The 21,507-nt window shown below is 46.7% G+C and overlaps 1 protein-coding gene across 4 annotated transcripts in view; it reads right to left on the reverse strand.

Moving 5' to 3' along the window:
- PLEKHA7 (pleckstrin homology domain containing A7) overlaps positions 1-21,507 on the reverse strand; it is a 164,363-nt gene that overhangs the window by 73,125 nt on the left and 69,731 nt on the right. For all 4 annotated transcript variants that reach the window (XM_075838219.1, XM_075838217.1, XM_075838215.1 and 1 more), the window contains exon 4: positions 2,275-2,358. In XM_075838219.1, coding sequence (XP_075694334.1) covers positions 2,275-2,358 — 84 coding nt within the window. The remainder of the gene's footprint in view (positions 1-2,274; positions 2,359-21,507) is intronic.

Here is a 21,507-nt window from a genome sequence, read left to right on the forward strand (position 1 = left end):
ACATTTATAGCGTCATTTCATGTTTACACTGTTATAAAATAAAACCCACTTTCATTCACTTATTATTGTGAGGCGCGAGGAATCATGTAGCGCAGACATTAACCCAATGTCGTCCACTATGACTGAGGAACATGATGGGGTTAATGACTATTAATGTGCGGCACCGGGCGGGTCACATTTCCTCAGACCTCGCGCCTCGCATCAGAAAATGGAAGAACTTTTTATTTTATTTATTATTGTTGGCAAAGTATCGTTTTGGTATCGAGAATCACAATAATATACAAAGTATCGAAGACCAAATTGTGGTGACAGCGCTCGGGGGCTGAGAGCGGATGAGATTTCCGGGCGCCGCACACGGATATTCACGCTCGTCTGAATGAGCCCGAAGACTTACAGGACTTGTCATTATTTACATCGGACAGGACAAGTTTTATTTGTGGAGAATGTTTGAAGTTTATAGAAGGTGATCCGCAGTGACGTCAGGTCGGAGCGGGCGGAGGGGAACATTTCACTGCTGTCGACTGTACTCCAATATATAGAAGTTACTTCTGCTCCGCCACTTTATGCCGCTAGGGCAGGTACACGGATAATGGCAGAACGGAGCAAGTCCTCAACCAGGAGCTGCTGGTGGTGTCTACAGCTGCCATAGTAACGGGCACGGCGAATGGAACGAGACCTCTCCCCAGGGGCGGCAAAAACCTCTCACTAAAAGTGCAGCACACACAGGACTGCAGCATCCTGCCACCCACTGTGCCCACTGCCACGACCTGAGACGACACGGTGCGCCGCGACCTGAGCCGACAGGGTACGCCGCGACCTGAGCCGACAGGGTACGCCGCGACCTGAGCCGACAGGGTACGCCGCGACCTGAGCCGACAGGGTACGCCGCGACCTGAGCCGACAGGGTACGCCGCGACCTGAGCCGACAGGGTACGCCGCGACCAGAGCCGACAGGGTACGCCGCGACCTGAGCCGACAGGGTACGCAGCGACCTGAGCCGACAGGGTACGCAGCGACCTGAGCCGACAGGGTACGCAGCGACCTGAGCCGACAGGGTACGCAGCGACCTGAGCCGACAGGGTACGCAGCGACCTGAGCCGACAGGGTACGCAGCGACCTGAGCCGACAGGGTACGCCGCGACCTGAGCCGACAGGGTACGCAGCGACCTGAGCCGACAGGGTACGCAGCGACCTGAGCCGACAGGGTACGCAGCGACCTGAGCCGACAGGGTACGCAGCGACCTGAGCCGACAGGGTACGCCGCGACCTGAGCCGACAGGGTACGCCGCGACCTGAGCCGACAGGGTACGCCGCGACCTGAGCCGACAGGGTACGCCGCGACCTGAGCCGACAGGGTACGCCGCGACCTGAGCCGACAGGGTACGCAGCGACCTGAGCCGACAGGGTACGCAGCGACCTGAGCCGACAGGGTACGCAGCGACCTGAGCCGACAGGGTACGCAGCGACCTGAGCCGACAGGGTACGCAGCGACCTGAGCCGACAGGGTACGCAGCGACCTGAGCCGACAGGGTACGCCGCGACCTGAGCCGACAGGGTACGCCGCGACCTGAGCCGACAGGGTACGCAGCGACCTGAGCCGACAGGGTACGCAGCGACCTGAGCCGACAGGGTACGCAGCGACCTGAGCCGACAGGGTACGCAGCGACCTGAGCCGACAGGGTACGCAGCGACCTGAGCCGACAGGGTACGCAGCGACCTGAGCCGACAGGGTACGCCGCGACCTGAGCCGACAGGGTACGCCGCGACCTGAGCCGACAGGGTACGCAGCGACCTGAGCCGACAGGGTACGCAGCGACCTGAGCCGACAGGGTACGCAGCGACCTGAGCCGACAGGGTACGCAGCGACCTGAGCCGACAGGGTACGCAGCGACCTGAGCCGACAGTCATTACTATAAACTTAAAGGGCAGCTCCAGCATCGAACATTCTAGTACATTTTATATCTACAGATATTGAACAATGTAAACCCTTTGCCTTCCTTATCTTACACAAATCTACAGTCACATCCAGAGCTGCAGTGACATCTCTGTTGTTACATCATGTCGTATACTCCAGTCACATCCAGAGCTGCAGTCACTATTCCATTGGTATCTTTACGTAGTCATTGCTGATGGTGGGAAATCCCTTCAATGTGGGATTTACATGTTAAAGGAGAAGTCCATAACGATGCTAAAAACCAGAAGACAAGCGCAGAGCCCGAGAGCGACCCCAGTCAGAGGCAAACATCACAGTCATCATCCAGAGAAGATACCTACTCGTCACGGAGGTCAAACTCTGCATTCTCCGGAGAAATCTCGCCCGTCACCGGGTGTCTGAACGTCGTCGTGCGCTGGTTGTGGCTGCAGAGGAAAAGAGAAGAGGTCAGAACTAATAATAGAATAATAATAAAATAATATAATAATAGTAACTAAATATCCGCACGGTCGTCACTCTCTTGTATATAGACGGACACATTCACATGAAGTTTTAGCGTCCTCTTTACAGATACATCAGTGATTGCGTCCACTATAAGCCCCGCCCACCCTGGGGTCACAACACGGATGCTCCCAAGTGCTCTCAGGAGTCTCATGTCCTAAAGTTGTAATATAATCCACCAAAGTCCGGGAACGCCGGCTGCTGTTTTATTCCTCCAGTCATCACATGAGCAGCAGAGAAATCCCTCACAAGGACACCAGAGCCAGACACCTGGGGGCCTTTACAGGGACAGTAACGCTCTCACCCTGTGTAATGGGATTACACCCAACAGGACTAGTTGTGCACCCTTAGGCTGGGTTCACACGACCTATTTTCAGGCGTAAACGAGGCGTATTATGCCTCGTTTTACGTCTGAAAATAGGGCTCCAATACGTCGGCAAACATCTGCCCATTCATTTGACGTATTGTGCAGACGACCTGTAATACATTATACGCGGGACACTTATACACATTATATGCGGGACACTTATATACATTATATGCGGGACACTTATATACATTACATGCGGGACACTTATATACATTATATGCGGGACACTTATATACATTATATGCGGGACACTTATATACATTATATGCGGGACACTTATATACATTACATGCGGGACACTTATATACATTATATGCGGGACACTTATATACATTATATGCAGGACACTTATATACATTACATGCGGGACACTTATATACATTACATGCGGGACACTTATATACATTATATGCGGGACACTTATATACATTATATGCGGGACACTTATATACATTATATGCGGGACACTTATATACATTACATGCGGGACACTTATATACATTATATGCGGGACACTTATATACATTATATGCAGGACACTTATATACATTATATGCGGGACACTTATATACATTATATGCGGGACACTTATATACATGATATGCGGGACACTTATACACATTATATGCGGGACACTTATATACATTATATGCGGGACACTTATACACATTATATGCGGGACACTTATATACATTATATGCGGGACACTTATATACATTATATGCGGGACACTTATATACATTATATGCAGGACACTTATATACATTATATGCAGGACACATATACATTACATGCGGGACACTTCTATACACTATATGCGGGACACTTATATACATTATATGCGGGACACTTATACATTATATGCGGGACACTTCTATACATTATATGCGGGACACTTATATACATTATATGCGGGACACTTATATACATTATATGCGGGACACTTATATACATTATATGCGGGACACTTATATACATTATATGCGGGACACTTATATACATTATATGCGGGACACTTATATACATTATATGCGGGACACTTATATACATTATATGCGGGACACTTATATACATTATATGCGGGACACTTATATACATTACATGCGGGACACTTATACACATTATATGCGGGACACTTATATACATTATATGCGGGACACTTATATACATTATATGCGGGACACTTATATACATTATATGCGGGACACTTATACACATTATATGCGGGACACTTATATACATTATATGCGGGACACTTATACACATTACATGCGGGACACTTATACACATTATATGCGGGACACTTATATACATTATATGCGGGACACTTATATACATTATATGCGGGACACTTATACACATTATACGCGGGACACTTATACACATTATACGCGGGACACTTATACACATTATACGTGGGACACTTATATACATTATACGCGGGACACTTATACACATTATATGCGGGACACTTATATACATTATATGCGGGACACTTCTATACATTATATGCAGGACACTTCTATACATTATATGCAGGACACTTCTATACATTATATGCGGGACACTTATATACATTATATGCGGGACACTTATATACATTATATGCGGGACGCTTATATACATTATATGCGGGACGCTTATATACATTATATGCGGGACGCTTATATACATTATATGCGGGACACTTATATACATTATATGCGGGACTCTTATATACATTATATGCGGGACACTTATATACATTATATGCGGGACACTTATATACATTATATGCGGGACACTTCTATACATTATATGCGGGACACTTATATACATTATATGCGGGACACTTATATACATTATATGCGGGACACTTCTATACATTATATGCGGGACACTTCTATACATTATATGCGGGACACTTCTATACATTATATGCGGGACACTTATATACATTATATGCGGGACACTTATATACATTATATGCGGGACACTTATATACATTACATGCGGGACACTTATATACATTATATGCGGGACACTTATATACATTATATGCGGGACACTTATATACATTACATGCGGGACACTTATACACATTACATGCGGGACACTTATACACATTACATGCGGGACACTTATATACATTATATGCGGGGCACTTATATGCATTATATGCGGGACACTTATATACATTATATGCGGGACACTTATATACATTATATGCGGGGCACTTATATGCATTATATGCGGGACACTTATATACATTATATGCGGGACACTTATATACATTATATGCGGGACACTTATATACATTATATGCGGGACACTTATATACATTATATGCGGGACACTTATATACATTATATGCGGGACACTTATATACATTATATGCGGGACACTTCTATACATTATATGCGGGACACTTCTATACATTATATGCGGGACACTTCTATACATTATATGCGGGACACTTATATACATTATATGCGGGACACTTATATACATTATATGCGGGACACTTATATACATTATATGCAGGACACTTATATACATTATATGCAGGACACTTATATACATTATATGCGGGACACTTATATACATTATATGCGGGACACTTATATACATTATATGCAGGACACTTATATACATTATATGCGGGACACTTATATACATTATATGCGGGACACTTATATACATGATATGCGGGACACTTATATACATTATATGCGGGACACTTATATACATTATATGCGGGACACTTATATACATTATATGCAGGACACTTATATACATTATATGCGGGACACTTATATACATTATATGCGGGACACTTATATACATTATATGCGGGACACTTATATACATTATATGCAGGACACTTATATACATTATATGCAGGACACTTATATACATTATATGCGGGACACTTATATACATTATATGCGGGACACTTATATACATTATATGCAGGACACTTATATACATTATATGCCAGACACTTATATACATTATATGCGGGACACTTATATACATTATATGCGGGGCACTTATATACATTATATGCGGGACACTTCTATACATTATATGCGGGACACTTCTATACATTATATGCGGGACACTTATATACATTATATGCGGGACACTTATATACATTATATGCGGGACACTTATATACATTATATGCAGGACACTTATATACATTATATGCAGGACACTTATATACATTATATGCGGGACACTTATATACATTATATGCGGGACACTTATATACATTATATGCAGGACACTTATATACATTATATGCCAGACACTTATATACATTATATGCGGGACACTTCTATACATTATATGCGGGACACTTCTATACATTATATGCGGGACACTTCTATACATTATATGCGGGACACTTATATACATTATATGCGGGACACTTATATACATGATATGCGGGACACTTATATACATGATATGCGGGACACTTATATACATTATATGCGGGACACTTATATACATTATATGCGGGACACTTATATACATTATATGCGGGACACTTATATACATGATATGCGGGACACTTATATACAGTATATGCGGGACACTTATATACATTATATGCGGGACACTTATATACATTATATGCGGGACACTTATATACATTATATGCGGGACACTTATATACATTATATGCGGGACACTTATATACATGATATGCGGGACACTTATATACATGATATGCGGGACACTTATATACATTATATGCGGGACACTTATATACATTATATGCGGGACACTTATATACATTATATGCGGGACACTTATATACATTATATGCGGGACACTTATATACATTATATGCGGGACACTTATATACATTATATGCGGGACACTTATATACATTATATGCGGGACACTTATATACATTATATGCGGGACGCTTATATACATTATATGCGGGACGCTTATATACATTATATGCGGGACACTTATATACATTATATGCGGGACACTTATATACATTATATGCGGGACACTTATATACATTATATGCGGGACACTTATATACATTATATGCGGGACACTTATATACATTATATGCGGGACACTTATTGTAATGGTGGGGGGGGTAGGGAAACGGACAAGTGAGCCCTAATCTACCCGCCACTCTGTCCCTGCCTACTTGCAACGACCCGCCCTAGACGACGGGGTACAACTGGGCGGCGGTCCCTGCGCTCAGTAAGTGCATGACAAACACGACAAACAAACAAGGGAACACAAGCAAGGGAAATGGGCAGTTGCTCGCGGAAACACCGTGAGCAACAGAGTAGTGAACGAGCCGAGTCAAGCCAGGAGAGTGCGAGGTACAAAGCGAAAAGCAGAAGAGTAGTCGGTAAGCCGGGGTCTGTATGGAGCAGGATCAAAAAGTAGCAGGAGCTGTAGCTGGGCCAGGAAACCTCAAGGAAAGAATTCACAAGCACAGATGGACAGGAAGAGCAGGCTTAAATAGACCGAGGGCGGGAGCTAGCTGAGTCTGGCCAGGTTGCGATAGGCTCTCCCACTCCTAAGCCTGCCAGCCTGAGTGGAGGAAGCTGGTGTCTGTCTCAGGGATGTACACTCAGGTGTTGACTGATTAATTCTGGGAGTTAACCCTGAAGCAGTGCCTGGCAGATCCTTTACAGTACCCCCCCTTTTATGAGGGGCCACCGGACCCTTTCTAAGTGGACCTGGCTTACTGGGGAAACGCAGGTGGAACCTCCTGACCAATACCCCAGCGTGAACATCCCGGGCGGGTACCCAAGTCCTCTCCTCGGGCCCGTATCCTCTCCAATGGACCAGGTACTGGAGGGAGCCTTGGACCATCTTGCTGTCCACGATCCTGGCCACCTCAAATTCCACCCCCTCAGGGGTGAGGACGGGAACAGGAGGTTTCCTCGAGGGGGCCAAGGACGGGGAGCAGCGTTTCAGGAGGGAGGCATGAAACACGTTGTGTATACGAAAAGACGGGGGTAACTCCAGCCGGAAAGAGACAGGACTGAGGACCTCAATGACCTTATACGGCCCAATAAACCGGGGAGCAAACTTTTTGGACGGAACCTTGAGACGCAAGTTCCTGGATGACAACCACACCAGATCCCCGACCACAAACAGGGGGTTAGCAGAACGTCTTCTATCGGCCTGAGCCTTCTGTATGCTCTGGGACGCCTCTAGGTTCTTCTGAACCTGGGCCCAGACTGTGCACAGATCCCGATGAACGACCTCCACCTCGGGATTGTTGGAACAACCAGGTGAAACGGAGGAGAACCGTGGATTAAACCCAAAATTACAGAAAAAGGGAGAGACCCCTGACGAGTTACTGACCCGGTTATTAAGGGAAAATTCGGCGAGGGGAATGAAAGAAACCCAATCAAATTGACAGTCAGCGACAAAACATCTTAAGTATTGTTCTAGAGACTGATTAGTCCTCTCCGTTTGGCCATTGGTTTCAGGATGGAAGGCAGAGGAGAAGGACAGATCAATCCCCAACTTATTACAGAAGGCTCTCCAAAACAATGAAACAAATTGTACCCCTCTGTCAGAAACAATATTGACGGGGACCCCATGGAGACGCAGGATGTGTTTGATAAACAAGGTAGCCAACGTCTTGGCGTTGGGTAGTTTCTTGAGGGGCACAAAGTGGCACATTTTACTGAAGCGGTCTACCACCACCCACACCACCGACTTGCCTTGGGATGGAGGCAAATCGGTGATAAAATCCATGGAGATATGTGTCCAAGGTCTCTGGGGAATGGGCAACGAACGCAGTAAGCCCGCTGGTCGGGACCTGGGAGTCTTGGACCTGGCACAAACCTCACAGGCGGCGACGTAGGCCTTAACGTCTTTAGGCAAACCAGGCCACCAATAATTTCTGGTAATGAGGTGTTTGGTACCCAGGATGCCTGGATGGCCAGATAGTGCGGAGTCGTGATTTTCCCTAAGTACCCTTAGCCGGAATTGCAGGGGAACAAACAGCTTGTTCTCAGGAAGGTTCCCAGGAGCTGAACCTTGATCAGCCGCAATTTCAGAGACTAAATCGGACTCGATAGAGGAAATGACTATACCAGGAGGCAAAATACAAACAGGATCTTCCTCCGAAGGAGGGCTGGCCATGAAGCTACGCGACAGTGCATCCGCCTTAATATTTTTAGACCCGGCCCTATAGGTAACCAAAAAATTGAATCTGGTAAAAAACAACGCCCATCGAGCTTGTCTCGGGTTTAGCCTCCGGGCAGATTCTAGGAAAACCAGATTCTTGTGGTCGGTAAGGACCGTTACCTGGTGCCTAGCCCCCTCCAGGAAGTGGCGCCACTCTTCAAATGCCCATTTAATGGCTAAAAGTTCGCGGTTGCCAATATCATAGTTACACTCCGTGGGCGAAAACTTCCTAGAAAAGTAAGCACAGGGGCGGAGATGGGTGAGGGAGCTGGTACCCTGGGACAAGACGGCCCCCACTCCCACCTCGGACGCGTCAACCTCCACAATAAATGGCTCCCTTTGGTTGGGCTGAACCAGCACGGGGGCCGAGATAAAGCACTTCTTGAGGGTCTCAAAAGCCTGGACGGCCTCAGGGGGCCAATGGAGGACATCAGCACCCTTGCGAGTGAGGTCCGTAAGAGGCTTAGCGACGACCGAGAAGTTAGCAATAAATCTCCTGTAATAGTTAGCGAACCCCAAAAAACACTGTAGCGCTTTCAGGGAGGCAGGTTGGACCCATTCAGCCACAGCCTGAACCTTGGCAGGGTCCATGCGGAATTCATGAGGAGTGAGGATTTGACCTAAAAATGGTATCTCCTGTACCCCAAATACACATTTTTCGATTTTGGCAAACAGTTTGTTTTCTCGAAGGACCTGGAGCACTTTCCTGACATGCTCTATGTGGGAAGACCAGTCCCTGGAAAACACCAATATGTCATCAAGGTACACTACAAGAAATATCCCCAGGTAATTTCTCAAAATCTCATTTATGAAGTTCTGGAAGACCGCAGGGGCATTGCACAACCCAAAGGGCATGACGAGGTATTCGAAATGGCCTTCGGGCGTGTTAAACGCAGTCTTCCACTCATCCCCCTCTTTGATGCGAATAAGGTTATACGCCCCCCGTAGATCCAATTTAGAGAACCATTGGGCCCCCTGAACCTGATTAAAGAGATCAGGAATCAAAGGAAGGGGATACTGGTTCCTTACCGTGACCTTATTCAGGCCACGGTAGTCAATGCATGGCCTAAGACCCCCATCCTTCTTCCCTACGAAGAAGAAGCCAGCACCTACCGGAGAAGAAGAGGGACGAATGTAACCCTTGGCCAGGGATTCCTGGATATACTCCCTCATGGCTTCACGTTCGGGACAAGAAAGGTTAAATATCCTACCCTTAGGAAGCTTAGCTCCTGGTACCAATTCGATAGCGCAATCGTATTCTCTATGAGGAGGTAATACTTCGGAGGCCTCTTTAGAGAAAACATCAGCGAAGTCCTGAACAAACTCGGGTAGCGTATTCACCTCCTTAGGGGGAGAAATAGAATTAACAGAAAAACATGACGTACAACATTCATTACCCCATTTGGTTAGCTCCCCAGTATTCCAGTCAAACGTAGGATTATGCAACTGCAACCAGGGAAGACCTAGAACCAAATCGTACGATAATCCCTGCATCAATAGTACAGAGCATTGCTCCAAATGCATGGAGCCAACAAGGAGTTCAAAAACAGGGGTATGCTGTGTAAAATAACCATTAGCAAGAGGAGTGGAGTCGATACCCACTACCGGAACAGGTTTAGGCAAATCAATCAGAGGCATAGCGAGAGACATAGCAAATTCCACAGACATGATATTAGTAGAGGACCCTGAATCCACGAAGGCACTGCCGGTAGCAGACCTACCACCAAACGAGACCTGAAAGGGAAGCAATATCTTAGTACGTTTCATATTTACGGGAAATACCTGTGCGCCCAAGTGACCTCCCCGATGATCACTTAGACGCGGGAGCTCTCTGGCAGCATTCTTACGCTTGGGACAGTTGTTTACTTGATGCTTGACATCCCCACAGTAGAAGCAGAGACCATTCTTCCTGCGGAATTCTCTACGTTGTTGAGGGGACACGGAGGCCCCGAGTTGCATAGGTATTTCTGAGTCTTTAGGGGAGAAACGAAGCAACGGGACTTCGGGAGGCATCATGGGGGAGTCGGAGGAAAAAACACATAAACGTTCACGTTGTCGTTCCCTGAGACGTCGGTCAAGTCGTACCACTAAAGCCATAACCTGGTCTAAGGAGTCAGAAGAGGGATAACTAACTAGCAGGTCTTTCAGGGCGTTCGACAGACCCAACCTAAACTGGCACCTTAAGGCAGGGTCATTCCACCGAGAAGCTATGCACCACTTCCGAAAGTCAGAGCAATACTCCTCAACAGGTCTCTTACCCTGACGTAAGGTCACCAGCTGACTCTCGGCAAAGGCAGTTCTGTCAGTCTCGTCATAAATAAGTCCGAGGGCAGAAAAGAAACAATCAACGGAGGAAAGTTCAGGGGCGCCAGGAGCCAAGGAGAAGGCCCACTCTTGGGGCCCTTCCTGGAGCCGGGACATAATTATACCCACCCGCTGGCTCTCAGAACCTGAGGAGTGAGGCTTTAAGCGAAAGTAAAGCTTACAACTCTCCCGAAAGGAGAGAAAAGCCCTCCGGTCACCTGAGAACCGGTCGGGCAACTTGAGGTGGGGTTCAAGGGGTGCGGTGAGGGGAACTACCAAGGTAGCATCAGGCTGGTTGACCCTCTGAGCCAGGGCCTGGACCTGTAGGGAGAGACCCTGCATTAGCTGAGCCAGGGTTTCACGGGGTTCCATAGTGGTGTCAGGGACCAGGGTAGACTAGGTATAGGGCTTGTGAATTTGTAATGGTGGGGGGGGGTAGGGAAACGGACAAGTGAGCCCTAATCTACCCGCCACTCTGTCCCTGCCTACTTGCAACGACCCGCCCTAGACGACGGGGTACAACTGGGCGGCGGTCCCTGCGCTCAGTAAGTGCATGACAAACACGACAAACAAACAAGGGAACACAAGCAAGGGAAATGGGCAGTTGCTCGCGGAAACACCGTGAGCAACAGAGTAGTGAACGAGCCGAGTCAAGCCAGGAGAGTGCGAGGTACAAAGCGAAAAGCAGAAGAGTAGTCGGTAAGCCGGGGTCTGTATGGAGCAGGATCAAAAAGTAGCAGGAGCTGTAGCTGGGCCAGGAAACCTCAAGGAAAGAATTCACAAGCACAGATGGACAGGAAGAGCAGGCTTAAATAGACCGAGGGCGGGAGCTAGCTGAGTCTGGCCAGGTTGCGATAGGCTCTCCCACTCCTAAGCCTGCCAGCCTGAGTGGAGGAAGCTGGTGTCTGTCTCAGGGATGTACACTCAGGTGTTGACTGATTAATTCTGGGAGTTAACCCTGAAGCAGTGCCTGGCAGATCCTTTACACTTATATACATTATATGCGGGACACTTATATACATTATATGCGGGACACTTATATACATTATATGCGGGACACTTATATACATTATATGCAGGACACTTATATACATTATATGCGGGACACTTATATACATTATATGCGGGACACTTATATACATGATATGCGGGACACTTATATACATTATATGCGGGACACTTATATACATTATATGCGGGACACTTATATACATTATATGCCGGACACTTATATACATTATATGCGGGACACTTATATACATTATATGCGGGACACTTATATACATTATATGCGGGACACTTATATACATTATATGCGGGACACTTATATACATTATATGCGGGACACTTATATACATTACATGCGGGACACTTCTATACATTATATGCGGGACACTTATATACATTATATGCGGGACACTTATATACATTATATGCAGGACACTTATATACATTATATGCGGGACACTTATATACATTATATGCGGGACACTTATATACATTATATGCGGGACACTTATATACATTATATGCGGGACACTTATATACATTATATGCGGGACACTTATATACATTATATGCGGGACACTTCTATACATTATATGCGGGACACTTATATACATTATATGCGGGACACTTATATACATTATATGCGGGACACTTATATACATTATATGCGGGACACTTATATACATTATATGCGGGACACTTATATACATTATATGCGGGACACTTATATACATTACATGCGGGACACTTATATACATTATATGCAGGACACTTATATACATTATATGCGGGACACTTATATACATTATATGCAGGACACTTATATACATTATATGCGGGACACTTATATACATTATATGCGGGACACTTATATACATTATATGCGGGACACTTATATACATTATATGCGGGACACTTATATACATTATATGCAGGACACTTATATACATTATATGCGGGACACTTATATACATTATATGCGGGACACTTATATACATTATATGCGGGACACTTATATACATTATATGCGGGACACTTATATACATTATATGCGGGACACTTATATACATTATATGCGGGACACTTATATACATTATATGCGGGACACTTATATACATTATATGCGGGACACTTATATACATTATATGCGGGACACTTATATACATTATATGCAGGACACTTATATACATTATATGCGGGACACTTATATACATTACATGCGGGGCACTTATATACATTATATGCGGGACACTTATATACATTATATGCAGGACACTTATATACATTATATGCGGGACACTTATATACATTATATGCGGGACACTTATATACATTATATGCGGGACACTTATATACATTATATGCAGGACACTTATATACATTATATGCGGGACACTTATATACATTATATGCGGGACACTTATATACATTATATGCGGGACACTTATATACATGATATGCGGGACACTTCTATACATTACATGCGGGACACTTATACACATTATATGCAGGACACTTATATACATTATATGCGGGACTCTTATATACATTATATGCGGGACACTTATATACATTATATGCGGGACACTTATATACATGATATGCGGGACACTTCTATACATTACATGCGGGACACTTATACACATTATATGCAGGACACTTATATACATTATATGCGGGACACTTATATACATTATATGCGGGACACTTATACACATTATATGCGGGACACTTATATACATTATATGCGGGACACTTATATACATTATATGCGGGCCACTTATATACATTATATGCGGGACACTTATATACATTATATGCGGGACACTTATATACATTATATGCGGGACACTTATATACATTATATGCAGGACACTTATATACATTATATGCGGGACACTTATATACATTATATGCAGGACACTTATATACATTATATGCGGGACACTTATATACATTATATGCGGGACACTTATATACATTATATGCGGGACACTTATATACATTATATGCGGGACACTTATATACATTATATGCGGGACACTTATATACATTATATGCGGGACACTTATATACATTATATGCGGGACACTTATATACATTATATGCGGGACACTTATATACATTATATGCGGGACACTTATATACATTATATGCGGGACACTTATATACATTATATGCAGGACACTTATATACATTATATGCGGGACACTTATATACATTATATGCGGGACACTTATATACATTATATGCGGGACACTTATATACATTATATGCAGGACGCTTATATACATTATATGCAGGACACTTATATACATTATATGCGGGACACTTATATACATTATATGCGGGACACTTATATACATTATATGCGGGACACTTATATACATTATATGCGGGACACTTATATACATTATATGCGGGACACTTATATACATTATATGCGGGACACTTATATACATTATATGCGGGACACTTATATACATTATATGCGGGACACTTATATACATTATATGCGGGACACTTATATACATTATATGCGGGACACTTATATACATTATATGCGGGACACTTATATACATTATATGCGGGACACTTATATACATTATATGCAGGACGCTTATATACATTATATGCAGGACACTTATATACATTATATGCGGGACACTTATATACATTATATGCGGGACACTTATATACATTATATGCGGGACACTTATATACATTATATGCGGGACACTTATATACATTATATGCAGGACACTTATATACATTATATGCGGGACACTTATATACATTATATGCGGGACACTTATATACATTATATGCGGGACACTTATATACATTATATGCAGGACACTTATATACATTATATGCGGGACACTTATATACATTATATGCCGGACACTTATATACATTATATGCGGGACACTTATATACATTATATGCGGGACACTTATATACATTATATGCGGGACACTTATATACATTATATGCGGGACGCTTATATACATTATATGCGGGACACTTATATACATGATATGCGGGACACTTATATACAGTATATGCGGGACATTTACGTGTGAAACGACGCAGCTGTTTTCTTCTGAAAACAGGCTGTCATTTCAGCCGTAAATGACAGCTAGCGTGTGAACAGACCCTTAGGGTATGTTCACACGGCAGTGTCCGATACGGCTGAAATTACGGGGTTGTTTCCAGGAGAAAACAGCTCCTGAATGTCAGACATAATGGCATGTGCAGGCGTTTTTCGCGGCGTCCATTACGGACGTAATTGGAGCTGTTTTTCTATGGAGTCTTGAAGCTCCATTTACGTCTGAAGTGTTGACAGGCACTTCTTTGACGCGGGCGTCTTTTTTACGTGCCATCTTTTGACAGCGGTGCGTAAAAAAAATGACCGTCGGCACAGAACATCGTAAGACCCATTCAAATGAATGGGCAGATGTTTGCCGGCGCATTGGAGCCGTATTTTCGGACGTAATTCGAGGTTAAAACGCCCAAATTACGTCCGTAAATAGTGTGTGTGAACCCGGCCTAAGAATGTAAACAAGAGTGTTCCCATTCGCTGAAAGCTGCAGAGTTGTAGAACGTTTCACAGACAGAGATGAAAGTTAATTTGCATAAAACAGCAAAAGCCGTTTGGACTTTAAAGAGGTGACATGACGGTCCGCTCCAAATATCCCTATCCCCCCAATATATCCCCCCAAATATCCCTATCCCCCAATATATCCCCCCAAAATATCCCTATCCCCCCAATATATCCCCCCAAAATATCCCTATCCCCCCAATATATCCCCCAAAATATCCCTATCCCCCCAAAATATCCCTATCCCCCCAATATATCCCCCCAAATATCCCTATCCCCCAATATATCCCCCCAAAATATCCCTATCCCCCCAATATATCCCCCCAAAATATCCCTATCCCCAAAATATATCCCCCCTAATATATCACCCAATATATCCCCCTAATATATCCCCCCAAAATATCCCTATCCCCAAAATATATCCCCCCTAATATATCCCCCCAAAATATCCCTATCCCCCCAATATATCCCCCAAAATATCCCTATCCCCCCAATATATCCCCCCAAAATATCCCTATCCCCCCAATATATCCCCCTAATATATCCCCCCAAAATATCCCTTAGTCAGGAGCCATTGTAACCAGATCATCAGTGCTATTCACTTCACCTGGCAGAGGTATTACGTTATAATCACATACATTGCGGTTGTTATAGAGAATGTCGCTCCCCCTCCCCCACCTGTCGTGCGTCGGATGGAACGTTCAGTGCGATACATGAGACTAATAATCACATCTGCTCTTGGAGCCGTTCCCTTGGTAACTGTAAACGAGAAATCGGGAGAAAGACGCTCGTCAGCGATCTGGAGGGGGCGACCCCGTGTAAATGACCTGCTGCCCAGCTCTTCCCGTCAGTGGAGTGTAAGCTCCTGAGACAAAGAACAGTCACCTGCAGGAAGAGGAGGATCTGCCCAGGTCATTCCCTACACCTGGGGAAAGACATTCTATTCCTCCCTGTTATCAGCCAATTCAGGCCGGGGAGAGCTCGACTCTAGTGCCCCCCGCCCCCCCCCCCCCCACGATCACTTCTTTATGTCACAGAACCTTCTATATGTGACGGACATTGACCTGTTATAATGTAATACTATTATCAGCTCCCGCACTATTATCATCCCCCGCACTATTATCGGCCCCCGCACTATTATCATCCCCCGCACTATTATCATCCCCCGCACTATTATCATCCCCCGCACTATTATCGGCCCCCGCACTATTATCAGCCCCCGCACTATTATCATCCCCCGCACTATTATCGGCCCCCGCACTATTATCAGCCCCCGCACTATTATCGGCCCCCGCACTATTATCAGCCCCCGCACTATTATCGGCCCCCGCACTATTATCAGCCCCCGCACTATTATCAGCCCCCGCACTATTATCATCCCCCGCACTATTATCATCCCCCGCACTATTATCATCCCCCGCACTATTATCATCCCCCGCACTATTATCATCCCCCGCACTATTATCATCCCCCGCACTATTATCGGCCCCCGCACTATTATCGGCCCCCGCACTATTATCGGCCCCCGCACTATTATCGGCCCCCGCACTATTATCAGCCCCCGCACTATTATCATCCCCCGCACTATTATCATCCCCCGCACTATTATCATCCCCCGCACTATTATCATCCCCCGCACTATTATCATCCCCCGCACTATTATCATCCCCCGCACTATTATCGGCCCCCGCACTATTATCAGCCCCCGCACTATTATCAGCCCCCGCACTATTATCAGCCCCCGCACTATTATCATCCCCCGCACTATTATCACCCCCCGCACTATTATCAGCCCCCGCACTATTATCAGCCCCCGCACTATTATCAGCCCCCGCACTATTATCGGCCCCCGCACTATTATCAGCCCCCGCACTATTATCAGCTCCCGCACTATTATCGGCCCCCGCACTATTATCGGCCCCCGCACTATTATCAGCCCCCGCACTATTATCGGCCCCCGCACTATTATCAGCCCCCGCACTATTATCAGCTCCCGCACTATTATCAGCTCCCGCACTATTATCGGCCCCCGCACTATTATCAGCCCCCGCACTATTATCAGCTCCCGCACTATTATCGGCCCCCGCACTATTATCGGCCCCCGCACTATTATCAGCCCCCGCACTATTATCGCCCCCCGCACTATAATCAGCCCCCGCACTATTATCGGCCCCCGCACTATTATCAGCCCCCGCACTATTATCACCTCTCGCACTATTATTGGCCCCCGCACTATTATCACCTCTCGCACTATTATTGGCCCCCGCACTATTATCGGCCCCCGCACTATTATCAGCCCCCGCACTATTATCAGCCCCGCACTATTATCATCCCCCGCACTATTATCATCCCCCGCACTATTATCACCCCCCGCACTATTATCAGCCCCCACACTATTATCATCCCCCGCACTATTATCAGCCCCCGCACTATTATCAGCCCCGCACTATTATCATCCCCCGCACTATTATCATCCCCCGCACTATTATCACCCCCCGCACTATTATCAGCCCCCACACTATTATCATCCCCCGCACTATTATCGGCCCCCGCACTATTATCAGCCCCCGCACTATTATCATCCCCCGCACTATTATCGGCCCCCGCACTATTATCAGCCCCCGCACTATTATCATCCCCCGCACTATTATCGGCCCCCGCACTATCAGCCCCCGCACTATTATCAGCCCCGCACTATTATCATCCCCCGCACTATTATCAGCCCCCGCACTATTATCGGCCCCCGCACTATTATCAGCCCCCGCACTATTATCAGCCCCCGCACTATTATCACCCCCCGCACTATTATCAGCCCCCGCACTATTATCAGCCCCCGCACTATTATCAGCTCCCGCACTATTATCATCCCCCGCACTATTATCAGCCCCCGCACTATTATCATCCCCCGCACTATTATCATCCCCCGCACTATTATCATCCCCCGCAATATTATCGGCTCCCGCACTATTATCGGCCCCCGCACTATTATCAGCCCCCGCACTATTATCATCCCCCGCACTATTATCGGCCCCCGCACTATTATCGGCCCCCGCACTATTATCAGCCCCCGCACTATTATCAGCCCCCGCACTATTATCAGCTCCCGCACTATTATCAGCCCCCGCACTATTATCATCCCCCGCACTATTATCATCCCCCGCACTATTATCATCCCCCGCACTATTATCATCCCCCGCACTATTATCAGCCCCCGCACTATTATCAGCCCCCGCACTATTATCAGCCCCGCACTATTATCAGCCCCCGCACTATTATCGGCCCCCGCACTATTATCAGCCCCCGCACTATTATCAGCCCCCGCACTATTATCAGCTCCCGCACTATTATCAGCCCCCGCACTATTATCAGCCCCCGCACTATTATCATCCCCCGCACTATTATCAGCCCCCGCACTATTATCATCCCCCGCACTATTATCAGCCCCCGCACTATTATCATCCCCCGCACTATTATCATCCCCCGCACTATTATCAGCCCCCGCACTATTATCACCCCCGCACTATTATCATCCCCCGCACTATTATCATCCCCCGCACTATTATCAGCCCCCACACTATTATCATCCCCCGCACTATTATCAGCCCCCGCACTATTATCATCCCCCGCACTATTATCATCCCCCGCACTATTATCATCCCCCGCACTATTATCAGCCCCCGCACTATTATCACCCCCCGCACTATTATCAGCCCCCGCACTATTATCAGCCCCCGCACTATTATCACCCCCCGCACTATTATCACCCCCCGCACTATTATCGGCCCCCGCACTATTATCAGCCCCCGCACTATTATCACCCCCCGCACTATTATCGGCCCCCGCACTATTATCATCCCCCGCACTATTATCAGCCCCCGCACTATTATCATCCCCCGCACTATTATCAGCTCCCGCACTATTATCAGCCCCCGCACTATTATCAGCCCCCGCACTATTATCAGCCCCCGCACTATTATCAGCTCCCGCACTATTATCATCCCCCGCACTATTATCAGCCCCCGCACTATTATCAGCCCCCGCACTATTATCAGCCCCCGCACTATTATCAGCTCCCGCACTATTATCATCCCCCGCACTATTATCAGCCCCCGCACTATTATCAGCCCCCCGCACTATTATCAGCCCCCGCACTATTATCAGCTCCCGCACTATTATCGGCCCCCGCACTATTATCGGCCCCCGCACTATTATCAGCCCCCGCACTATTATCAGCCCCCGCACTATTATCAGCTCCCGCACTATTATCAGCTCCCGCACTATTATCATCCCCCGCACTATTATCGGCCCCCGCACTATCAGCCCCCGCACTATTATCAGCCCCGCACTATTATCATCCCCCGCACTATTATCAGCCCCCGCACTATTATCGGCCCCCGCACTATTATCAGCCCCCGCACTATTATCATCCCCCGCACTATTATCATCCCCCGCACTATTATCGCACTATTATCGGCCCCCGCACTATCATCCCCCGCACTATTATCAGCCCCCGCACTATTATCATCCCCCGCACTATTATCGGCCCCCGCACTATTATCATCCCCCGCACTATTATCAGCCCCCGCACTATTATCATCCCCCGCACTATTATCAGCCCCCGCACTATTATCAGCCCTCGCACTATTATCATCCCCCGCACTATTATCATCCCCCGCACTATTATCGGCCCCCGCACTATTATCGGCCCCCGCACTATTATCGGCCCCCCCACTATTATCAGCTCCCGCACTATTATCAGCCCCCGCACTATTATCATCCCCCGCACTATTATCAGCCCCCGCACTATTATCAGCCCCCGCACTATTATCATCCCCCTCACTATTATCATCCCCCGCACTATTATCAGCCCCCGCACTATTATCAGCCCCCGCACTATTATCATCCCCCGCACTATTATCAGCCCCCGCACTATTATCATCCCCCGCACTATTATCAGCCCCCGCACTATTATCAGCCCCCGCACTATTATCAGCCCCCGCACTATTATCATCCCCCGCACTATTATCGGCCCCCGCACTATTATCGGCTCCCGCACTATTATCATCCCCCGCACTATTATCAGCTCCCGCACTATTATCATCCCCTGCACTATTATCGGCTCCCGCACTATTATCGGCCCCCGCACTATTATCAGCCCCGCACTATTATCGGCCCCCGCACTATTATCGGCCCCCGCACTATTATCGGCCCCCGCACTATTATCAGCCCCCGCACTATTATCAGCCCCCGCACTATTATCATCCCCCGCACTATTATCGGCCCCCGCACTATTATCGGCCCCCGCACTATTATCAGCCCCCGCACTATTATCAGCCCCCGCACTATTATCAGCCCCCGCACTATTATCATCCCCCGCACTATTATCATCCCCCGCACTATTATCGGCCCCCGCACTATTATCGGCCCCCGCACTATTATCAGCCCCCGCACTATTATCATCCCCCGCACTATTATCATCCCCCGCACTATTATCGGCCCCCGCACTAGTATCGGCCCCCGCATTAGTATCGGCCCCCGCACTATTATCATCCCCCGCACTATTATCATCCCCCGCACTATTATCATCCCCCGCACTATTATCGGCCCCCGCAC

This window comes from Rhinoderma darwinii, chromosome 9 (genome assembly GCF_050947455.1).
Source record: "Rhinoderma darwinii isolate aRhiDar2 chromosome 9, aRhiDar2.hap1, whole genome shotgun sequence".
Classification (NCBI taxonomy): Eukaryota; Metazoa; Chordata; class Amphibia; order Anura; family Rhinodermatidae; genus Rhinoderma; species Rhinoderma darwinii.